Source organism: Schistocerca gregaria, chromosome 3 (assembly GCF_023897955.1).
Source record: "Schistocerca gregaria isolate iqSchGreg1 chromosome 3, iqSchGreg1.2, whole genome shotgun sequence".
NCBI classification, from domain to species: domain Eukaryota; kingdom Metazoa; phylum Arthropoda; class Insecta; order Orthoptera; family Acrididae; genus Schistocerca; species Schistocerca gregaria.
In genome coordinates, this window is record NC_064922.1 from 327899671 (window position 1) to 327918797 (window position 19127).

A 19127-nucleotide genomic window follows, 5' to 3' on the forward strand; every position below is an offset into this window, starting at 1 on the left:
GAATCCATAAAAATACTCAGGGGCATGCAACTACACAGGGAGGACCTACTCGTGAGCTTCAACGTGACCGCGCTCTTCACGAAAGTGCCCCTTCAAGACTCCTTGGCACTTTTAGCCCAGCACTTTGAACCACAAACAGTCAGCCTCTTCGAACACGCACTAACAACCACCTACTTTCAGTGCAATGGGGAATTCTTCGAGCATATCGACGGTGTGGCCATGGGCACCCATTGGCTCCTGCGATTGCAAACCTCTATATCGAACATTTTGAGGAGGTGGCCCTTTAAACTGCCAGACAGATACCAAAGCACTTCTTCCGCTATGTCGACGACACTTTGGTTGTGTGGGGACATGGCAAACAGGCACTAGACAAGTTTCTTGAACACCTCAACAGCATCCATCCGAACATCAAATTTACAATGGAAATGGAGGAAAATGGATGCCTCCCCTTCATTGATTTTTTAATTAAGAGGAAGGCAGATGGTTCACAAGGCCGTGCAGTACATAGGAAGAAGACACACACAGACCTATACCTTCATGTAACAAGCTGCCACCACCCAGCACAAAGACAAACAGTACTGACCACCCTGGTACATAGGGTGCGCACCGTCTGTGACAAAGAGAGCCTACCATCCGAGCTGCAACACCTGAGGGAAGTCTTTCACCAAAATGGCTACAGTGAAACGCAGATCAACAGGGTGCTTAAAAGGAAGAAGGAAGCAGTGAGAACCCCAGAAGCAGATGATGATGAAGAAGAAGAAGAAGAAGAAGAAGAAGAAGACAAACGACTCTCATTCCTTCCGTATGTGGGTCCGCTCTCGGGCAAAATTGCACAACTTCTGGGCAAATACAATATCAAAACCATTCTCCGACCACCACCGAAGACGAGGGAGCTCCTAGGTTCTGCCAAAGATGCGCTGAACCTTAACACACTAGGAGTATACAGCATACCATGCAAATGTGGAAAACAATGCATTGGGCAAACACAGTGCAGCATATCTAAACGCTGCAAAGAACGTATCAGATGTGTGCGACTAGGTCACACAGAAAAATCAGCTGTAGCAGAACACAGCATAAATGAAGAACACACCTTCAACTTCGAAAACACGAAGGTACTGCGCCGAGCATCTGGCTTCTGGGAAAGTGTTATCAAAGAATCCACAGAAATAAGGATTCACAAAAATCTGGTCAACAGAGATGAGGGATACCAACTTAGCGCAGCATGGAACCCAGTGATAGCAACAATCCGTCGGGAGCGCACCCGTGAAATTCCTCCGCCGCAGATGCAGACAGAAGGCTTACACCGAGAACCAAACACAGTGAAATCGAATTTGCGATATGCTTTTGTCAGCCAATCATAGCTCACGTCATGTAACCTCACCAGCAAATAACAGCAGATACTCAGAGCATTGGACAAGTGATGCAGTCAGCCAATACCAACATCGCTGTTAAGTAGTGCAAACATGCAGACAGGGAAAGTGCATAGTTTGAATTCATGCACATATAGTATGGTTACAAAAAAAACAAAGCTTTCACATACAATATTTGTCTTTTTGGTTGTGTTACCCTTTAAGGTACATCAAACGCAAATATGCCAATAAAATTTTTCTAAGTGGCTTGTCTTCAAAGTGTTACACTTTGAATGAGAGTCAAATGCTCTGTATTTAAGAAATTCATCACATATTCAGAAGCGTAACACAATTCATCTTATGTAAAAGGAAATTTACTTTGAAAGTAATGTTTTTCAAACCACTATTCATAAAATTTTCCAATGGCCTGTTAGAAAATGTGAACAATTATGTCACCATGTTCATCAAAACTGTTCTGAAGTAGTGGGCTAAAGTAAAATTCTTTATTGGAGTATCAGTTCTTACCATTTGAAACTAAAAAAACTTAATTTGAAACTAGTTTTTCCCAGTTTTATCCCAGGTGAAAAGATTACCGGGTTTCGCCCAGATTTCCTGGGGTGTATACACTCTGATTTGCATATAATGTTCCAAAAACCACAACACAACTGCCTTTCACTTTTCTATGGATATTAGGGAGCATCCTTCTTACTGATGAAGGTTCTGAGATTTTGAAGGAAGGTACTGAAGAAGTGTTCTTTAATATACGTGACACTGTACTTGCTGCAGTATGGCACTGTGCTAATAGCTGTTTGGAATAACTATATTTGCTTTGCAGTTATATTTTGTGGGCTAATATCCCTTAAAAATGCCTAGGAAAAATAATTGGAAAGCACTTAAATGGGATGGATACTGCATTGGTCAGACTGGACACACTTGATAGTTAGCCACCTTAATAACCTCTTATCACAAGCATTTAGATGCAATCTATGCTGTGTGTGATACAACTGTCTTGCATCAGTCACACCATCACTCCAGAGCTATTTTTGAAGCTCTGAATTAAAACGTTTCACAACTGTTCATTCAGGGCTTATCACACCACTCACAGATTGACATGATCTTCACATTAGTGAGAGAAGTATTCTCAATATCATGTATGATGTCATCCCCAATTGTATAACTGAAGTTACAGTCCACACTGGTGCTTCCACCACCAGTTAGTATGTAATAATTTTTGTTTTCTACATCTTGAGCTCTGTACTTGACTCCAAAATGCTAGTTATCTGATAATCTTCCCCAAATTACTCTGCACCAGTCCTAACAGTTCCCTCCCACGACTACTACCCAACAATAAGGCCTTCTTGGTATTCTGAACACCTTTCTGTCTAGCCTTAGCTTGGGTCTAATGGCCTTTACTGTTGAATAACATCTGAAATTGATGGGTTGTTCATATGCTTTTGTTGCTGGCCTTCAGAGTACTGAAATTATTGAAGATAGCTCGACTGAATGTATCAGACTTGCAACATCTCCTAAACCTTTTCACTCATTTCAAGGCTTGATTGTAATCCTGTCCTCTAATTTAGCTCTAATATTACTACTGCAAACTGCAACTGTGCTATCTGTTCTTGTGCTGTTCCCAAATCACCTCAAAGTTTCACAAGTAGCTACTCTTCTTTCAGTATTATATGGTGTTAGTGGCAATCACTGCATTTCCAAGAAAGGCCAGCATAATTCATCATGAAGATTGTATCCCAACATCCTAGATGCCAATAACACTGACAGTTCTCACCATGATTCCTATTCCTGGCAATCCTGAACATTTGTACACTTATTCATTTTGCTCCAAGTGTTTGATTAAAAATCAATTCTAAGGCTTATGCAGTGACTTTTCAATTCCCACAGCTCAATACAAAATACGGTCTTTCACATACGTAACTGTCAAGAGACATAGCTTCGTAAAAAAAGCTTACCGTGTCACTTAGCAACAGTGGTGCTACTGGTGGGGCAGGTGGTGGTGGGCATATGGGCACTTGCTCTGTATCTTCATCAGGTGTTTCACTTTGATGGACTTCAACAATGACTGTTGTTACATCCTGATGCTGCTGCTGCTGCAATTCTCTCCCAGCACATCTTTTTGCTGTAAGCTCAGTTCCCTGCATTAGGAAAAGACTTCAAATTATAACCTCTAGACAATGAAATGTTCTGGCTGTTCATCTTAGTATAACAGTGAATTTTACATCATGAAATCAAGAGAACTCGGTAGTCTGAGGATAATATCTTGTATAACGTGGCAACAACAGCATTTGTAAAATAATAAATCAAGGCACAGGTATTATTATTGTAATAAAAAAAACTCTGTTGCATCAACTCTACTGAAAAATGTTTTGCTGGATGGAGAAACAATGGTGAATGTCAAAATAATTACATGATTTAATGTTGTGTTGCATTTTAAACACCTGAGCTTTTCACAATACGCACTTCAAACCATACAAACATTTCTATATAAGGAATGCTAAATCCTTGCTATATGCATTTCTTGCCTGCAACAACCTGAAGATTTATTAACACAAACAGTTTACAAGAATGAAACTTAATACTGCACATGTTTCAATAAAATGATATTAATGTATAAAATGCATGTTTGAACCACCAGCTGTTTTTATTTTAAACCCAAATATCTACCAGTTTCAGTCTTGGACTATCTTCACGGATGAGCGTTACAATGTTTTAAGCCACCACATTGCATTATTCATTACTTATAATGTGCAGTGCATGCCATGAACGTAAACACATGACAAATGAGTTTAAAAGCAAACATACGAATACTAAATGCATACAGAGCAGTACTCAGTACTGGAACCGGTAGATATTTGGGTTTAAATTAAAAACAGCTGATGGTTCAAATATGCATTTAATACATTACTTAATGGATGTTGACAGTCACCTTCTGAAAATGTTTAAAATTACTCACATTTAAGTGCTATGAAATAGTCTTAACATTAACTTTACTATTAAGTGAAACTTACATTTCAGATAATAACAACAACCTCTACTAATTAAATTATTATCCATATTTAAAGAATCTCGTGTAATATTATTCATATATTACTTTCCTTGTACCAATATTGTTGACAATATAAATTCTACCAAGTGTCCAGAGGACATAACCAAATTTGTATCTGTATGTAAAATTTCACATATATAGAAAATATGCAGTATTACTGCATTGCTTGATTTGTTTGAAATTACATATACAACTCTTGCAAATAACATAATTCACAGAGCCAAATAAAAATAAAATCAACTCCAAATTAAAGATCCTGGGGGACACAACCATGTTGTTTATCATTGTTACTACGTGAAGTTCAATTTATTATAGAAAGCAAAACAGAAACAGATTTGCGTTCCAGTAATTTGCAACAATTATTAACATTGATTGGAATGAATAAACTCAGTTAAAAAAATTCAGTTGATGGTTCTGCTAGATCCAACACTCACTGAATCTCATGAATTTTCCATAAAAAAGGAGCTTCATTTCTCATTATAAAGGCCAATGTTGAAGTAACCTGTACATGTAATCCAACTAAAGTGTTTGATACTGGAATATATCTATACTATGCAAACCACTGCAAGGTGCAGGTCAGAGGGTACGTCCCACTGTAGCAGTTATTATAGTGTTTGGTGTTTCTTCCTGTTCCATTCACCTAGAAAGCACAGGAAGAATGATTGTTTGAACATCTCTGTGTGTGCAGTAATTATTCCAATCTTATCCTCAGAATCTGCATGTAAGTGATATGTAGGGGTTATAGTATATTCCTAGAGTAATCATTCAAAGCTGGTTCTTGAAACTTTGTTAATAGACTTTCTCATGATAGTTAATGTCTGTCTTCAAGAACCTGACAGTTCAGTTACTTCAGTATCTCTGTGACACTCTCCCCCAGATTAAACAAAGCTGTCACCATTCAGGCTGCCCTTCTCTGTATAGTTTCAATATCCCCTGTTAGTCCTACCTGGTACTTGAGCAATATTTTAGAACCAGTCACACAGCTGATTTGAAAGCAATCTCTTTTGTAAACTGATCACATTTCCCCAGTATTCTCCAATAAACCAAAGTTTGCTATGACTGAACTTATGTAGTCATTCCATTTCATGTCCCTAAAAAGTGTTACACCCAGGTATTTGTATGAATGGCCAATTCCAACAGAGACTAATTGGTATTATAGTCATAGGATACTATGTTTTTTCACTTTTTGCAGTTCAAAACTTTACATTTATGAACATTAAGAGCAAACTGTCAATCACTGCACCACGTTGAAATCTTATCAAGATATTACTGAATATTTATGCAGCTCTCTCAGATAGTAATTTATTATAGCTAACTGCACCATCTGCAAAATGTTTGATTTTACTACTAATATTGTCTGCAAGGTCATTAATATCCAACATGAACAGCAAAAGTTCCAACACACTTCCCTGGGGCACACCAAAAGTTACTTCTACATCAATGATGACTCTCCATCCAAGATAACATGCTCTGTCCTCACTGCTGAAAAGTCCCCAATTCAGTCACAAATTTCACTTGATACCCCTTATGATCATACTTTTGAGAATAAGCATAAGCATGGTACAGAGTCAGAACCTTATCAAAAATCAAGTAACACTGCATCTACCTGGTTGCCTTGATCCAAAGCTTTCAGTACGTCATGTGAGAATAGTGCGACTTGGTTTTCACATGATCGGTGTTTTTGAAATCCACGCTGGATGGGACTGAGAAGGTCATTGTGTTCAAGATGTCTCATGACATTTGAGCTCAGAATATGTTCTAAGATTCTACAACAAATTGATGTCCAGGATATTGGACTGTAGTTTTGTGGATCACTTCTACAACCCTTCTGTGGACAGGTGTGACTTGTACATTTTTTGAAGAACTGGGCACAGTTTTTTGCTCGAGGGATCTACGATAAACTATAGTTAGAAGGGGGGCTAACTCAGTTACAAATTCACTGTAGAAACTGACATGGATACCATTGAGGCCTGGAGCTTTGTTCAGTTTTTACAATTTCGGGTGTTTCTTAACACCACTGACAGTAATAGTTATTTCATTCACCTTTTCCATTGTATGAGGATTAAATTAGGGCAATTCTCCTTGGTTTTCATTAGTAAAGGAACATTTGAAAACAGAGTTAAGCATTTCAGCTTTTGTTTTGCTACCCTCAATTTCAGTTCCTGTCTCATTCACTATCGATTGGACACTAACTTTGGTGCCCATAACAGCTTTTATACCTGACCAAAACTTCTTTAGATTTTGTGAAATGTCATTTGACAGTATTCTGCTATAGTAGTCATTGAATACATCATGCATTGCTCTCAAGACAGCAAAACACATTTCATGCATTGTTCTCAATACAGCCAAACATGTTTAATTCAGCCTCTCTATCTTCCCTATGCTTTGTTTTACACCTATTTTACAGTAATTTCTGTTTCTTTAGAAGTTTCTTTGCAGTGGCTGCATATCATGGAGGTTTCATCACATTATGAACTGTTCTACTGGATACATATCTACCCAGTGCATGATCCACTGTTCTTTTAAACTTGAGGGATAGTTCCTGTACATGCTCCTGACCTGTGCTGAAAGTTTCAAGTTCTTTGCTATGACACTACTGGTGACAACAACTACACTTTTCCTCAAATGTGACACTCAATGTCATTTGTTTATACATATCACTCTGTAGCCTACTATTAGTTTGCACACTTAATGTTATTTTACATATTAAAACTTTCGAGCTTTGAAAAGTACACAAAGTATTGTTATGGTTATAAGTAATAAATGTTCCTCTGTCAGTCCCAATTTGTGTCACAATCTTTTCAAGTTTCCATTGCATTGAAGAATTAGCACTGACATTACTCCTTTTCTCTGTTTTAAAATACACAAATGTTTTTGCTTAGCCTTTAACAGTCACTTCTTTTATGCAACTGTATATCAGATACTAAAAGGTATCAGATAGATTATATAATGGTAAGACAGAGATTTAGGAACCAGGTTTTAAATTGTAAGACATTTCCAGGGGCAGATGTGGACTCTGACCACAACCTATTGGTTATGAACTGTAGATTAAAACTGAAGAAACTGCAAAAAGGTGGGAATTTAAGGAGATGGGACCTGGATAAACTGAAAGAACCAGAGGTTGTACAGAGTTTCAGGGAGAGCATAAGGGAACAATTGACAGAAACAGGGGAAAGAAATATAGTAGAAGAAGAATGGGTAGCTTTGAGGGATGAAGTAGTGAAGGCAGCAAAGGATCAAGTAGGTAAAAAGATGAGGGCTAGTAGAAATCCTTGGGTAACAGAAGAAATATTGAATTTAATTTATGAAAGGAGAAAATATAAAAATGCAGTAAATGAGATCGACAGGAAGTGCAAAATGGCTAAGCAGGGATAGCTAGAGGACAAATGTAAGGATGTAGAGGCTTATCTCACTAGGGGTAATATAGATACTGCCTACAGGAAAATTCAAGAGACCTTTGGAGAAAAGAGAACCACTTGTATGAATATCAAGAGCTCAGATGGAAACCCAGTTCTAAGCAAAGAAGGGAAAGCAGAAAGGTGGAAGGAGTATATAGAGGGTCTATACAAGGGTGATGTACTTGAGGACAATATTATGGAAATGGAAGAGGATGTAGATGAAGATGAAATGGGAGATATGATACTGCGTGAAGAGTTTGACAGAGCACTGAAAGACCTGAGTCGAAACAAGGCCCCCGGAGTAGACAACATTCCATTGGAAATACTGACAGCCTTGGGAGAGCCAGTCCTGACAAAACTGTACCATCTGGTGAACAAGATGTATGAAACAGGCGAAATACCCTCAGACTTCAAGAAGAATATAATAATTCCAATCCCAAAGCAAGCAGGTGTTGACAGATGTGAAAATTACTGAACAATCGGTTTAATAAGCCACAGCTGCAAAATACTAACTCGAATTCTTTACAGATGAATGGAAAAACTAGTAGAAGCCAACCTCGGGAAAGATCAGTTTGGATTCTGTAGAAATACTGGAACACTTGAGGCAATACTGACCTTACGACTTATCTTAGAAGAAAGATTAAGGGAAGGCAAACCTACATTTCTAGCATTTGTAGACTTAGAGAAAGCATTTGACAATGTTGACTGGAATACTCTCTTTCAAATTCTAAAGGTGGCAGGGGTAAAATACAGGGAGCGAAAGGCTATTTACAATTTGTACAGAAACCAGATGGAAGTTATAAGAGTTGAGGGACAGGAAAGGGAAGCAGTGGTTGGGAAGGGAGTAAGACAGGGTTGCAGCCTCTCCCTGATGTTATTCAATCTGTATATTGAGCAAGCAGTAAAGGAAACAGAAGAAAAATTCGGAGTAGGTATTAAAATCCATGGAGAAGAAATAAAAACTTTGAGGTTCACCGATGACATTGTAATTCTGTCAGAGACAGCAAAGGACTTGGAAGAGCAGTTGAACGGAATGGACAGTGTCTTGAAAGGAGGATATAAGATGAACATCAACAAAAGCAAAAAGAGAATAATGGAATGTAGTCAAATTAAATCGGGTGATGCTGAGGGAATTAGATTAGGAAATGAGACTCTTAAAGTAGTAAAAGAGTTTTGCTATTTGGGGAGCAAAATAACTGATGATGGTCGAAGTAGAGAGGATATCAAATGTAGAATGGCAATGGCAAGGAAAGCGTTTCTGAAGAAGACAAATTTGTTAACATCGAGTATAGATTTAAGTGTCAGGAAGTCATTTCTGAAAGTATTTGTATGGTGAGTAGCCATGTATGGAAGTGAAACATGGACAATAAATAGTTTGGACAAGAAGAGAATAGAAGCTTTCGAAATGTGGTGCTACAGAAGAATGCTGAAGTTTAGATGGGTAGATCACATAACTAATGAGGAAGTATTGAATAGGATTGGGGAGAAGAGAAATTTGGGTGCACAACTTGACCAGAAGAAGGGATCGCTTGGCAGGATATATTCTGAGGCATCAAGGGATCACCAATTTAGTATTGGAGGGCAGCGTGGAGGGTAAAAATCATAGAGGGAGACCAAGAGATGAATACACTAAGCAGATTCAGAAGGATGTAGGTTGCAGTAGGTACTGGGAGATGAAGAAGCTTGCACAGGATAGAGTAGCATGGAGAGCTGCATCAAACCAGTCTCAGGACTGAAGACAACAACAACAACATATCAGTTTGGTTGGACTTAGGGTGCAGTGGTATTGAGGCACTCATACAACAAGAACCACCTATTCTTTTAAAATTTGGTCAACAGTATACACAAACTTATGTACATTTGTGTCAACTAGCATTTATTGCTTGGTAATGTCTTCTGTCACTGAGATATTGTTTTCTCTGTAGCACAACAATATATTTTCTTTTCTGGGAACAAGGGTGAGACTTTACTTACTTAAACTGTGATATTGGAGCACTGTCAGGTACAACAATGTATATGAGGGGAGACCCAAAAGAAATCGGACTCCGAGGGCGCTACCACTCATAGACGTAGTGCAGGGTTCTCATGCTAGATGGTGTTACTAGAGACCTTCATGAAACAGCTGTGCAGACGGCGTCAGTGTAGAGCTGAACGTGCAAGTGTGGTATTGTGTTTCTCTGACTGTTGGCAGGTTACCTTTGTGAAGTCGTTATGGCAACTTTAAGAGAACAAAAAAGGTGTGTGAAATTTTGTTTCCTGCTTAAAAAAACTGCAAAGGAGACACACCAAATGCTTCAGGAAGCTTTCCAGGAGGATGCTATGAGCTGCACACACGTTTTCAAGTGGCTTGGGCACTTTAAACGTGGTGAGATGTGTGTTGAAGACCAAGATCATTCTGGACACCCTTCAACATCGCGAAATGAGGAGAACATTGAAAAGGTCCACCAAAAGATCAATGAGGATCATCGCCAAATGAAAGACCAAATTTCAGGAGAGACAGAAATCAGTTGGAGCTAGCGCCAGCGGATTTTGAGTGAGGATTTGCACTTGAGACGTGTTGCTGCTAAATTTGTTCCATGCCTTCTCACACAGGAGAGAAAAACCATCTGCATGAATGTGTGTCAGGACTTGAAAACAGAGATTGCATGTGATCCAAACTTCTTGAACAAAGTCATTACAGGGGATGAGAGTTGGTGTTATGGGTATGACCCAGCAACCAAGCAAGCATGAAGCCAGCGGAGGACTCCCAACTCTCCCAGACCACAAAAAGGCAAGCAAGTGAGGTCAAATGTGAAGACGATGATCATTGTCTTTTTTGATGTTCGTGGAATTGTGCATCGGGAATTCATACCCCCTGGCCAGACTGTTAACCAGCACTTTTACTTGGATGTTTTAAGGTGTCTGCGAGAGGATGTGAGGAGAAAACGCTCAGAACTTTGGCAATCAGATGACTGGTTTGTGCATCACAACGCTCCAGCACATATGGCCTTACGAGTAACCCACTATTTGGTTTGGCATCTCAGAGGTGGTCTGTCGTTCCCCACGCTCTGTATTTGCTGGAACTAGCCCCGTACAACTTTTTCCTATTTCCACGAATGAAAAAAACATTAATAGCGGAGCATTATGGCGATGTAGAGGTGGTAAAAACAGCTTCGCAAAGGGCACTGGACAATATCAAACTTGAAGAGTTCCAAACATGCTTCAAACATGGGAAAAGAGACTTGACAAATGCATCGCATGTAATGGAGAGTATTTTGAAGTAATTTTGTAAAAAGGTTCATCAATAAATTTTTTATGACAACAATCCAGTTTCTTTTGGGTCCCCCCTCATATATCCAAAAGTTACGGAACACCTGCTGAATGAGCCAATTTCAGTAACACTGCTTTTTTGATACTGACTGATTATCCAATAAAATATTGTTAAATTGTAACTCATTATAAATCAATGTCCCAGACATACATTTATTTTAGTGTTCTACAATTGTGAAAGTATTAATTTGTATATTTAGTATTAGCAATTAATTTCTTTGGTAATCATAAGTTCTTTGTTGTTTATGAATGCATCTGTAGTGTGGTCTGCATCCCAGTGGGTGTTCCTGAGGCAGCCAAGTGTGTTAAGTTGTAGCCAGAACTTTTGCTTAAGTTGGTGATGATGGCGAAGCCACATCATCTGGGCATTACAGACCAGTTCCAAAAAAAGCAATAAGTCTCCACGGCACTGAGTAATAGCCCATTGAGGTAAAGTCCTGGTTGTGGATGCACAGAGGAATGGAAACAGAAGTGCATTACAAGAGTTTTGATGGAAGAAAACTAAAAGCTGTGAGTGAGGGCCCATGACTGCACCTTTAGAATGATGTCCTGCTGTAGGGGTTCAGCAATACCGGAGGAGCAAAAAATCATTGGCATACAAGGAGAGTGATACTAAAGACCCTACAGCTGCTGCTAGATGACTGATGGCTACAAATAAGAGAGGGACACTTATTACAGAGCCCTGCGGGACACCATTCTCTTGGATATGGGGAGGGAGGGAGGGGGCGACGAGCGTACTGTAAGAAGCATCAACTCGAACATGGAAAGTATGGTGTGACAAGAAATTCTGGAAAAAAATTGGAATTGGAAGTGGGCCACAGAGACCCTACTCATATAATGTAGCAAAGATAAGATGTCACCATGTGAATTTGTATGTCAAAGAAGCAATAAAGTATTAACCATGGTCACAAGATGTCCAGATGGCAGACTCCAGACAAACCAAATTATGAGCAATGGAACAAACTTGGCGAAAACTATCTTCAGTTGGACCCAAAAGGCCCTGACACTTAAGGAGGCAACACAGCTGCTGGCTCACCATGCATCTGAAAAACTTACAGAGAATATTAGTGAGACTAATTGGGTTACAGAGAACATTAGTGAGACTAATTTGGCAATAGCTGTCCATTTCTAGGGTATGCTTACCCGGTTTCAATACCGGGATGATGATGATCTCCCACCACTGAAATGGGAGTTCTCCCTTACTCCAGATACAGTTACAGATGGTAAGGAGATGACATTGATAATCCACTGAGAGGTGCTTGAGTATTTTTTATGGATGTGGTATGCATAAAGGACCCAAACATGCGAAGGGGGCATACATGATCTAATGGTTGAAATGTACTGTTCCCAGCATTCTTCCTTCATTTTATTAAGTGGTGGATGTGGGCATAGAGCTTTTAAAGGCAACAAGATGCTCAAGAAATGGATGCCACTTATGGCACTTGAAAACCTGTCCAGCCTCATCAGTTTCTGAGTTCCATCCATTTCGATGGGGGGCATCCGAAAGAACAGGGGGTCACTAAGTTGGCTGCTAATACAATGGCTGCTGTTGGATTCTGGACAGATGCTTCAGTGCCTCCATTTGCAGGGAAGCTCAGAACAACAGTGGAGGTGAAAGCATCCCATCCAGCATTGTGGAGAGCACATCGACATGGGCATCCACAAAAGTAATGTCGAGGGGGAGACAGGAATATTGGGAAATGGTGACTACCACACAAGTCACTGTGGACCCTCCAGTGGATGGATGGGAGGGGACCAGGACTGCAGATAGGAAGATCAATGGCCAATTAAGTTCCATGTGCCATAATGAAGTGAGTGGCAGCACCATCATTCAAGAGACAGATGTTGAAATCTGCCAGTAACTGTGGTTCCACCTCACAAAGGGCTATGAGCACTGAAGTCACCCACAATTAGGAAGATTAGGTGGAGCTGAGAAACCAATACAGACAGTATGTTCTAAGGAACTTCACCATCAAGAGGGAGATAAACTTTACAAGTGGTAAAATCCTGAAATGCTGTTATCTGAGCAGCCATGGCCTCCAAAGCTGCATGAAGACGCACAAGTTTGCTATATACAGAATTTGTAACATATGTGCAAACTCCACCCGACAATCTATCATTACCGGCACAGTCCTTAAAATATCCCTGGCTGCCATGAGTGGCAGCAGTCTGCAATGCTGGAAACCAAGTTTCCTAAGGGCAATACAAAAAGCAGGGCAGGATCTTAAGAGACGTTGTAGCTCAGCCAGGTGGTAGAAAAAATAACTATAATTTCTCTGGAGAATAATGGTGTTGCTGAGCTGTGAGGATGCGAAGTGACCAAGAATGCAGGTTATGTCCCAGGATCACCTGAGACACATTGTGTGGTGTGATCTGGAGCCTCAGGGGCCACTGTGATTATTTCCATGGCCACAGAATGACAACGTGTGGAATCCATGGTGTGGGGGTCACCAGAATTTTCTTTGTCTTGGGACACTTCTTTTTGTCTTTCTTTTCTTTAGGGGGTTTGGATAACCAGGAGGGCTTCCCTGAATTAGTTTCTGGGACTGAAGAAGATTGTGAAGCCCTGCAACAAGCGGACTGTGGCTTCTTCAGTGACTTGCTGGTATCCTGTTGCAGACCAGCAAAAACCTCAGAGGGGAGTGTCCCAAAGGACCCCTTCCTGACGTGAGAAGCCACACAAGGGTGATGAGTCTCCACCTGGAGGATGGGGATTGGTGCCCCCAAGGGTGAGGAGTTGTTGCTCCCAAAGCGGGTGTGGGGGAAGCAGCAAGAAAGAACCCCCAACCATCATGGGAGAAGGCACAGTTGATCGGACCTGAAGGCTTGCTGTAGGATGTGTAATGGAGGAGAATACTGTTGGCACAGAGGGCACTGCCATAATAAGTGCAGCGTACAACATTGTGAGGTATGCAGGATGTAGATGCTCCTTTTTCTTGGCCTTTTGGTGTGTCAGCCTGTCCAGAACCTCATTTCTTGTATTTTCTTCTCTTTCTTAAAGAACAGTGCAATGTGATGAAAAGGGAGAATGGTGATCTCCACAAATGACGGAAATGAGGGAAGGATCATAAGGAACATTCATGTGGGATGGTCATCCAAAAGGGAGAGGGGTAGTAAGCAGTATGGGGGGGGGGGGGGGGGGCTAGGGGAGGGAGAGAGAGAGAAAAGAGAGAGAGAGAGAGAGAGAGAGAGAGTGAGGGGGGGGGGGGGGGTCAAAGGAGTGGGGAGAGAGAGGAGAGTGATGGTTGTAGGCGGAGAGAGAGGGTTGGTGAAGGAAAGAGAGATAGAATGGTTGCATGTGGGCATTCTCTCTTTCTACCCCCTGCCCCCTCTCATTTCATCCATCCCACTCTTTTCTAAACCTCTCCACCCTCTTTTTCCCTCTACATCTCCACCTGGCTCTTCCATTTATGTGTGTGTGTGTGTGTGTGTGTGTGTGTGTGCGCGCGCGCACACATATGTGAATGTGTGTACTTTAGCTAGAAAAAGAGTGAGAACTCTGAAGTTTCTGTGAATGCTGTCTCCCATTACATGTCTCTGTGCTTCATGCATCATTCTGATATGGGGTTTTGAGAAGTTAGTAATATATCAAAATAAAATAACACCATAACATATAACATCACTAATAGGGGAATCTTCTCCCAGGTTTCAGCGAAAGATTTTATTAACTGCAGTGGATATATGCAATTCTGAGGGTAGTTTATAGTTTGCAGAATTATGGTATGAGTTCATATCAGTAGAATAAATATCACTGTAGAACTCTGCTCTGGGGGAAAAAATTATCAAAAATACAATTTATTTAAAGATTATTACTGTTATTAGCATTGTGCGACTTCATGCTTTCAAGTGCAGAGCTTTTCTTTCAATTAACAGCTCCAAGTTTCAACTGACAGAGCTGTGCACTGAGCTTTTGTATATCATGTCGGATGCTGACTGTTCTTCTTCAGCCAAATTGTAATTGCTATTTATGCTGGAATGCAATGGGTAGAGATGGTACTTCTGTTTGCGGCCATAATAAACAAAGTGAAAATTATGAATCCACAATTTACATGTCTGTGTTAATATGTATGAAAGATTTGTAATTACATTCTGAGCTATTTTCTCAATGCATGTCGTAATGCCATTCTCGCCAAGATGTATCACTGTGCGTGAACCTGTGATGGAGCACTCATTTACTCGGTTGAGAATTCTTTGGGAATGTTTCTTCATTTCTTCTTCTTCCTTTTCAGCCTGTTCCCATTCATATTCAATTTGTTTCCAGTCTTTGTTTGCTTTTAATCCTGCACTCTGGCTGTTCTGTAAATGGCAGAACCTGCAATAAACAAATACAGAGGCTACATAAATATTGTGTGATTTTTACTTTAGAGAATGGATACAACAGGGTGCTTGGTTAAAAACATATGAATATATCAACAAATAATTGCACAAGGAAGCACTTAATTAAAGAAAGATAAAGTAGAAGAATATAAAAGAGAAATAAAAATAAAACAACAATGACAAAATTACAAGTGCTGTAAAATATTAATGAGAATAAAAAGTCTGTAATTACTTTTCAGGCTTTCTAAAAATATATATAATCCCTGGATTTTCAGGTTTGTAGCTGTTGTTGTTTTTCATAATATTTCAGTTGCTCTCCTAGCATTCTTCAACATGTATGTCAAGTATGGGAAATACTTTATTTGCTAACAGGAGAAATGAAATGTAAATAAAAGAAGAGCAGTAGTTGTAGTGCTGAGGTGATAATATATTAAATCTATTGATACAAATAAATAATTAGAAGTGGAGAACATGAAATTCTTGTACCCAAGCCCAATAGCAGGTCACACAACCTGCCAAACACATGGAGCTAAATGTCTTACAAATGGCACAGCATTCAGAATCACTCCCATAGCAAAGCATAATGTGGACTAACCTCATAGTCATTCATCAACACAGCTGCAAGTAGCCACTAGCTCTGTACCTCCATGCCTATAGAACTGCTTGCAGTTTTGTCTTATTGTTTGGGACTACACAACTTGTTCATTCTCTGGATTGGTTTGCTCTCTCAGACTGATTTAACATCTGCGTCTTGATTATTCTGCACTAATGATGACCTCACCATTCAAAGTTTTGAACTTGTTTCATACTTTTTTGTGTATGTGCATGTAAACTCTGGTGTAGTACACCCCTTTTCGAAATAGATGCTATTAGTGGCAATGAGGAAAAGTTCTATCAAAAATGTATACCACAGATGCTGAAATTCCTCATGGCAAGAAGATTGATACAAGAAGCTGGCAGCACTGCTACAGAAACAACAGGATCACTAGGAAAATCAATATCAACATCTCCAGTCAGTGAAAAGACTGCACATCTAAGTAAGTTTGGCACTATTGCCTGCATCTAATTTAATGACACCAGCAACAATTCTCATGGTATTATTTAGTTGGGCATTTGTCTTTTGTGCATATGGGCTGTGTAACAAAACTGAGGCACAATATTCAGTGACTGAGAAGACAAGGCCCAGAGCAGAAGAATGTAGGGTGGACACCAATGCTCCCCATTTTGTATCAAATAGCTTTTGAATGATGATGTTTCTTGTTTTTATTGTGTTTGCTGTTTTTGTTAGATGCTCTCTCTAAGATAGACCTCTATCAAGGGTTACCCCAAGGTATTTTGGTGTTTTATTATGAGTCAGTGTAGTGTTTTCAAACTGTATGTCAGTTTTCTTTTGATGATTATTATTTATGTGGAAGCAGGAAACCTCCATTTTGGTGGCATTTGGTTGGAGTCTCAATTTGTAAAAGTACTTTCTCATTACATCTAGATCCTCCTTTAGGATTTCTTCTGACGGTTCAATTGAGGTAGACCTTGTTGCAAGTATCCAGTTATCATCATACACAAACTTCCTTGATTTTGTTTTTGGCATGTCCACAATGTGTAAGCTTGAGAGAAGTGGATCTACATATGCACCTGTTAATGTTAAATTAAGTAACAAATACTGCTAATCAGAATATCTTGCAATACCCTGACCAGAAGACACAATCCATGTATTTCAAAGGGCATGTTTATGATATGAAGAAGTTCCACCTTTATTTTTTCATTTCCAAGTTCCGCTTAGAAACAGACTGCAAATTACTGATAATTTTATTTTGCCTACTAATCCCAAGAGATAACAGCACTATGAATACAATGCTGTCCCTATTCTTGAGTGTGTACGTTTATGGATACAAGACATAAAAGCATTGTGTTGAGTGGCGGCAGTCCATGGTAGTGGAAGCTTGAGATGCAGCAGAGTCTGAGGCTGCTGGCCATGGAGCATCTCATCCAGACTACACCCTTGGCTCTAGGCACAACAGATGTTCACACATGGCTTCAGTGTTATGTTTATACAACTTGTGGTCAATGATGGTCCCCACCCATTAGCTAGCCTTTATACATACTTGACAAGGAAGATCAATCCACCCAACAGCAGAAATCGCAACCTACAACTTGTGGCCGATACGTTACTACATATACCAGATAGCTTTCCAAACAGGGATCCATGAACTGTTGGGCTCCAGAACTGGCACCAATCATTCCCTTCCCACCTGAGAATGTCACGTCAACCCCTGCCTCCACAGGTGTTATATTCGCACCCCTATCTCCAGAAGCGGACAACACAGCATGCATCTTGCTTGATGCTGGGGTGACTCAAACAGCACCTTTCCAACTGCTGAGGCACTGAACAAACCACATCAGTCAGGCACCAGCTGCCATTTGTGATGCATCAGGAGAATAGAAAGCAACCATTGGAGACACCACAGTCATGTGCCAGCTGTCACTTGAGATACTTCAAGAGAATAACTAGTGTTTTTACAGTTTAATACTCAAATTAGCTGTAGTAGGATGAATAGGTCATGTGTATTCTGTGTGCTGTATAATGAGGAGCTGGCCACAATTTTCAAACAGCTCAGGATAGTGTCGGCCACAATCAGCTGTCTGCAGCCTATTGCCCTGGGGGTGTGGAGAATCTGGCACATCACATAGGCCACCACCACAGGTGTTACTTGTTATAACCACAGTCTCTGCTACCAAGGTGCCTTACAGCATACCCAACATAGGGTATTCACCGTCACTGCAGAGTGAGCAGTGGGTTGTAGTGCATTCATGTTGCTTGAGGCAGAAAGTCTATGTGAGGACTGGCTGTGTGGCTTCACCTGTTCATGCTGTGAGTGGACAGTTGGCCACTCCTTCAGCAAGATTCACACAGGAACACATAGCAAGAGGTTTACTAGTCATCGGGTGTTCCAATGTTAGGTGTGTTATGGAGGCCATCAGGAAAATAGTTTCCAGGGCTGGAAAGAAATCCAATATATGCTTGATATGTCTACCACAGAGCCTCATTCCAGATTTGGAGTAGGCCTTGCATGTGTCTATAGAAAGTTGTCTGCAGGCTTTGGCTCTTGTTAGCACTAATGATACCTGTTGCTTGGGTTCTATTTTCATCCTCAGTTTGTACAGACAATTGGGAAAAGGGGTAAAGTCCTTACTCATGATTTTCAGTATCATACCCAGAACTGACTGGGGTCTTTCGGTTTGGAGACAAGTGAAGGGTATCAGTCAAAGGCTGCATTGATTCGTTGATGGTCTTGGCTGCTGATGTCTGGAGCTGCGTTATGTGGCAGAGAACTGTGGGATTCTCACTGATAGGTCAGGAGAGCACTTCAGACAGGAAGCAGCTACTCAGGCAGCCAAGTACTTATGCAATGAATTTTTTATTTTATTTTATTATTTTTAACTCTAGGCGATAGCTTGATGTCCCCTGACGAATGCTCACCAGTTGATGAATGCTCACCAGTTGATATGCAGTGATCAGTGATCACAATCAAATTGTACATACAGTAAATGCACTCTGTCTGTGAAAATAAAACAGTGCATTTTTGAAGCATTCATAACAAAGTTACAAAATTTACTGCCCTTCAGGAAAGGTGTCACGCTCAAGTAATTCTAAGAACTTCCTAAATATTTAATGAGACACAGAACATACATCAG

The 19127-nt window shown here is 40.2% G+C and overlaps 1 protein-coding gene across 1 annotated transcript in view; it reads right to left on the reverse strand.

The window, feature by feature from the left end:
* Window positions 1–19127, reverse strand: part of LOC126354581 (serine-rich adhesin for platelets) — a 381497-nt gene that overhangs the window by 66165 nt on the left and 296205 nt on the right. The window contains exons 8-9 of the mRNA XM_050004327.1: window positions 15204–15429; window positions 3317–3499 (exon numbers count right to left, since the gene is read on the reverse strand). Of these exons, the coding sequence (XP_049860284.1) occupies window positions 3317–3499; window positions 15204–15429 (409 nt within the window). The remainder of the gene's footprint in view (window positions 1–3316; window positions 3500–15203; window positions 15430–19127) is intronic.